This window comes from Sorghum bicolor, chromosome 3 (assembly GCF_000003195.3).
Source record: "Sorghum bicolor cultivar BTx623 chromosome 3, Sorghum_bicolor_NCBIv3, whole genome shotgun sequence".
Lineage (NCBI taxonomy): Eukaryota > Viridiplantae > Streptophyta > Magnoliopsida > Poales > Poaceae > Sorghum > Sorghum bicolor.
The window spans coordinates 34,060,467-34,066,648 of record NC_012872.2 but is presented as its reverse complement, the minus strand read 5'-3'; the positions used below and the strand labels follow the sequence as shown (position 1 = coordinate 34,066,648).

General features: G+C 52.7%; 1 protein-coding gene across 1 annotated transcript; it reads right to left on the bottom strand.

Moving 5' to 3' along the window:
• LOC110433687 (proline-rich receptor-like protein kinase PERK8) lies at nucleotides 1,977-3,478 on the bottom strand. The gene is made up of 4 exons (XM_021456200.1): nucleotides 3,284-3,478; nucleotides 2,820-3,208; nucleotides 2,238-2,653; nucleotides 1,977-2,026 (listed from the first exon to the last, which is right to left on the bottom strand). Exons 1-4 carry the CDS (start codon nucleotides 3,476-3,478, stop codon nucleotides 1,977-1,979), a joined length of 1,050 nt encoding a protein of 349 aa, XP_021311875.1.

The window sequence follows — 6,182 nt, the reverse complement described above, 5'->3', positions numbered from 1 at the left end:
AGAAAGCTGTGGAGTTCCTTAATCAAATCATACACAGATTCGGGATCCCCAACAGTATAATCACCGACCTGGGCACTCAGTTCACTAGCACTACGTTCTGGGACTTCTGCGATGACAGGGGCATAGTCGTAAAGTACGTGTCAGTAGCTCACCCACGGGCAAACGGTCAAGTAGAGTGCACGAACGGAATGATTATTGATGCCCTAAAGAAAAGGTTGTACACCGAGAATGACAGAGCACCTGGTCGATGGATGAAAGAGTTACCGGCCGTGGTCTGGGGTCTTACTTCATGGTTTATGGCTCCGAGGCAGTGCTCCCATCTGATGTAACCTTCGGATCTCCAAGAGTCAAAAACTTCGACCAGTCAACGGCTGACAACACCAGGGAGCTCGAAATCAACTGCATGGAGGAAAAGCGTCTAATCTCATGTCTTCGAACAGCAAAGTATCTCGACGCCATCAGGCGGTACCACAACAGGAACGTCAAAGACAGTTCCTTCGTGGTCGGTGATCTGGTACTCAAGTGGAAAGCAAACCAGGAAGGAACGCACAAATTATCCACACCTTGGGAAGGACCCTTTGTGGTCGCCGAAGTCACACGCCCTACATCCTACAGACTGGCGTATCCAGACAGAACACGCCTGCCTAATTCTTGGCACATAGACAAACTGCGTCGTTTCTATCCATAAATTCCAGCACTTTCTGCTTGTTAGTTTCTTATAATTAGCAATAATAAAAGTTCTCTTTTTCGCTATATATTTTTTACACGCAGAGCTTTTGACGAACACAACAATCTTCCTCTGGGGCGAAGATCCTTAACGATTATTAATCAAACACAGTGATACATCACTCAGATAACATTGCAGCGCTCAAAATCATGGTCATGGCAAAATCAAACTTTATTACAAACTTTACATACAGAGTTTACAATAAACACCCCGATGGGCGGTTCCTAGTCTGCTCCTACAGACTATCCTACAGGCCTACTGGTCGGGCTGATCACCCGCTTGGCCTTGCTGCCCAGTTGGAGGGGTCGGGGCCACCGGCGCATGGCTGGTCGAGACCGCAGGCGTCGATCGCCCATCTCTGGCAATGGACGCTCCCGACAACTCTCTGGCTGATCTATCTGACCCCGGCTGGTCGGGGGGCGTGGCCGTCCCGCAGAGGTTGATGTCACCGATCACCGTCGATGACAAGTCAAGCAGGTCAACACGAAGGTCGTCTGCCTCCTGCGGACCAACCTCCTTGGGATACCCTCTCTCCGGTCGGGACAGGTCGACGAGAGGATAGTGGGCGCGCACCATGCTGAGGAGGTGCGCGCCGGCGAATTCCCCGGCGTCCTTGACGAACTGCTGGAGCCAGTCCCACGCCCGTTGCGCCTTCTCGACTGGCGTCAGCTTCGGCGCACGAGGCTGGTCTTCAGGGAGCTCGGGGCTGATCAAGTCAAGAACCGGGGCCACTCCTTTCCAAAGCTTGATGCAATTGGTCTTCCAGGAGTCCCGGTCCTTGATCAGCTCGTCTAAATGCTTCTTGGTGTTCACCTTGAGCACTACAAACCAAGCAGGCGGTCAGTTCGCAAATAAGAAAAGATGTGTTGAGCAATCAAACAAAAAAGGAGTAGCACGGTTATTACCAGACAACTCCCGACTCCTGTTGCTTAGCTCCTCGCCAGCTCGGCGCCCGGTCTCCAGCGCCTCGGCAAGCTCCTGGCCGAGCTGCTCCTTCTCTTGCCGGAGGCGTGCAACCTCCTCCAAGTCTGCAGGAACAGTCCTCGGTCAACAAAACCGACTACATGGCTACATACAGCTGCTCCGAATACGCAACTGACCTCTCCTTTGCCGATCCTGGTCGGCCAACCGCCGATTGAGGTCGAGAAGGCACTCTTCCTGAGCACCCATCTCGGTCGTCTTCTCCCCGGCTTTCGACCGAAGCCGATCCACCTCCGCAGACAGGGCCTTGTTCTCGGCCACAATGCCCTCAATCTGGTCGAAGCACCTTTTCTGGTACTTTGCCATTTTCATTGTGCCCTGCAAGAAGAATACATGCTGAACCCAGGAACATCACACATAAGTGTTTAGCAGCGCAAAGGATCACTTACCTTAACCTCGTCCACAAGATGCTTTGCCGTGCGCTCCACCCTCGTGGCCTCCTCCATCTCCGCGAGCTCCTCATGTCCGATGAAGTGGTCCCCGCGTTGGCGCCACACGTAGACGTGCTGGCGGCCATCACGGGGGCGACCTTGGATCTCCTCCACGTCATCGTCGGAGGCCGTCTGGGTCTCCTCGTTCGCCGCACTGCCACCGGCCATGGTCGCAGGCATCATTGGACCCTGGTCCAGGCCAGGGGAGCCTATGGGCGAAGAGGCCCCTGTTCGGGGTGAGATCTGGACTCCCCTTAATTCGGCTGGTGGAGGAGTCGGGGTTCTACTTTCCTCCTCCACAGCGTTACTCGGGGGAGGCGTCCTAGTAGCCTCCTCGTTCCTCGTCGGGGTGCTCGCCGAGGCCTTTGCCGGGGCCGGATGCTCCTCGGCGCTCTCAGCCACGGTTGCCGCTGCGGGCTGCTCTGTGGTCTGCGGTGCGTCGTCCCCAACGGCAGCAACAGGCTCGGCTGCCCTCTGGCTAGCAATGTGGCTAGGGTCGACGTCCGATGCCACACTAACAACAAGACGACATTAAACAATGTCAAAAACAGCAACAAAACACAAAATATCGCAGTACGAAAGTAAGATTAAAAACTTACAGGTCAGAGCGCCTGTGTGTCGCGGTGAACCTCCTCCTGGTCCTACCGGTCGGTGCCTGCGCCCCCGTCTCTACGACGCACGTCGGCTCGACGTGCGGTGCAGGCGGGTCGCTGGTCACCCGACCAGTGGTGGTCGGCGCAACGTCCGGAGGACTGCGCGGCCTCCGGACCAAAGAAGGCGCGACCTCCTCCTCCTCGTCGCCGTCATCGGTGATCCGGAAGAGCCGACGGCGCTTTGGCGCCTTGCTGCTCTCCGCCGGCAGCGTCTCCGCAGGAGATGGATCCGCCACCAGCGGCCTTTTTCCCGCCACTCTGTCTTCGATGGTCAGGGCGGGGCGGTTCTGCTCCTCTTCGCTGCTGGTGTATCGGGGACACTCACCAGCGTCGTCCTCTGGCGGGTCCATTCCCGTGGGATTCTCCATGCCGGGTGCCAGTGATATGTACACTGCGCACCGGTCAATGTCTCCAATCTGCAGCAACATCAAAGATAAGTCAATAGCTAGGAGAACAAGTACTTAGGAAGTAAATTCAGTCAGTAATATTACCTTAGGAGCTGGTCGTCCAAGCTTGAAGGCCTGCATCCGATCACCACTCCGGACAAAGCTGTCGTCTGCGAAGTTGAACAGCTCGTTCAGCAGCTGTTGCACTTCCGCCTTCCCCAAAACTTCAGGACTCATCCTGGTCGGGTCCTGGCTCCCAGCGTATTCGTATGCCGAGTGAACACTCTTCTGGCAGTGCATCACCCGGCGACAGATGAAGTTGCCGACCACTCCTGGCCCGTCCAAACGGGACCAGTCGATCAGCTTCATCAGGTCTTCTACCTGACCAGCGAACTGCGGGCGGTCTGTCCAACTGACTCTCTTCTCGGGAATGTAGCCCACGTCGCAGAACGTGGAGCTGCCCGGCTCTTCCCTGATGTAGATCCACTTCTTGTACCATTCGGTGAGAGAAGTATTCCACGGGCAGTTGAGATACCGGTTCTTCATCCCGTCGCGCAGATTGATGTATACTCCACCTGCAATCTTGGAGCCACCAACTGCTCCCTTCTTCCTCAAATAGAAAAGGTAACGAAAAAGATCGAAGTGCGGCTCTATTCCAACATAGGCCTCGCACAGATGGATGAAAGTAGAAATAAGAAGAATGGAGTTCGGGTGCAGATTGCAGATCCCGATCTCATAGTAAAGAAGAAGCCCCTGGAGAAAAGGATGGACAGGAACCCCAAAGCCCCTCTTGAAAAAATCTTCGAAAACCACGATCTCACCGGCACGGGGGTCGGGGTAGCTCTCCCCCTGTGGCGCCCTCCAGCCGCCGAGCTCTTGGCTGTGCAGCAGCCCAATACCGACGAGGTCGTTGAGGGACCTCACGCTGCTCCAGGACTTCTTCCACTCCTTAGCCATCAGCTCGGCCCTTTTTTGGAGTTACTCTTCGCCATTGACGTTGCGGGAACGACTGCGAGTTGGGAGGACTGACGGTGATTGAAGAAGGCAAGAATGGCAAGATTGGAAAGAAGGCAATGGCAGGGTAAAGAATATGGGGGCAATGTCAAGCTTTTATAAGCAACAACTCCACCCTTCCCACTTCCCGCATTCTTGGAAGTGGGCGGGCTCAGCGGCGGACGCGGCGTTTCGGTTTTCAACAATTACCGGCAGTTAATACGGCCGCCTTTTTGTATAATGGATGGTTTCCTTTTCTTGAACCGCGCAAAGAGCGGTTGCACAGTTACCAGGTGCACCTTTTCACGTAGCCATCTGACAATGCGTCAGGATGTCTCGTCACATCACACATTAATGTGTCAAGATGCCCTTTTTCAAAATAACAGACAAAATAACGGACGTTCCTGGAGACTGCACCGACCACCGAGCACTATACGCTCGGGGACTGGTCGACCAGTCTTCCAGTTTGGAGACCTGGAGACTGCACCGACCACCGAGCACTATACGCTCGGGGACTGGTCGACCAGTCTGCCAGTGTGGAGAACTGGGGACTGTACCGATCACCAAGCGTTATATGCTCGGGGACTGGTCGATTAGTCTATACGATGGCAAACGAGCATGATATGCTCGGGGACTGGATAGTTCTAATTTTTTAGACCTTGCTATAAGGCTCATACTTCGCCTTCCAGCAAGCTCGGGGACTACATCGGTATGATGCATCTGGCGATGCATCTCAGTTTTCGAATTTCTTTAAGGACCTTTCTTTTGACCCTGGCACCACGTGCCTACGACACCTACTACCAGGCTCGGAGACTAACTGGGCACACTTCACCTTGTGGTGAATATGCTTGCTTTTTGAAAGACTATAGTTTTTAGAAAAGTATAGTGGGCACACTTCACCAGAAAAGAAATCTTTTTTAATTTAGAGCACCATGCATTCTTCGAACAACCTGCTTCTTCGATGACAATATTGATCAACTGTCTTTTGAGCTGGTCAAAATACCGTTGCAACTGTTTGGGCGACTTTCCTGCTTATTGAAGACGTCAAGCCTCACTGATCGAAGAAGCTCAAGACGACGTGTTACATCACAATACATAGTGCTCGGGGACTAGTTGTGGGGGTATAAACCCCTATACCCTCACGACTAGACTTGGGCCAGGAGGCTTGGCCCATTACGAGACAAATTCGAGGCTTGATCCAACTGCTTGGGGTTTCGCGCAAGGAAACAAGACGTGGAGATCAAGTAGAATTCTAGTCGGTTAGAATAGGAATTGATATCGTGTTATCTATGGCAGTTGTAACCGACTAGGATTAGTTTCCAAATCTGTAACCCTGCCCTCCGGACTATATAAGGCAGGGCAAGAGACCCCCCTAGGACAGACTATTCTCTCAATCCAATACAATCAGACGCAAGACATAGGTATTACGCCCACACAGCGGCCGAACCTGGATAAAAACCTTGTCTGTGTCTTGCGTCACCATCGAGTTCGTAGCTTGCGCACCATCTACCGATAAACTACTACCGTGGGTATACCCCAAGGTAGACTGCCGACTAGCTTTCGTCGACAATTATGGTATCCCAAGGGGTCTAACTTTGAGTTGATTGGATATTCAGACTCCGACTATGGTGGATGCAAGATTGATAGAATGAGCACAAGTGGCACTTGTCAATTGCTAGGAAGGTCTCTAGTTTCATGGTCATCAAAGAAACAAAATAGTGATGCACTATTAACCGCCGAGGCCGAGTACATTGGTGCCGGTAGTTGTTGTGCACAATTGCTTTGGATGAAAGCTACCTTGAATGACTTTGGAATCAAATTCAAGAATGTGCCTTTGCTATGTGACAATGAAAGTGCAATCAAGATGACACAAAATCCGATTCAACATTCAATAACCAAGCACATTGACATAAGGCACCATTTCATAAGGGACCATCAACAAAAGGGTGATATTAGCATTGAAAGCATTGGCACCGAAGATCAACTAGCCAACATCTTCACAAAGCCACTT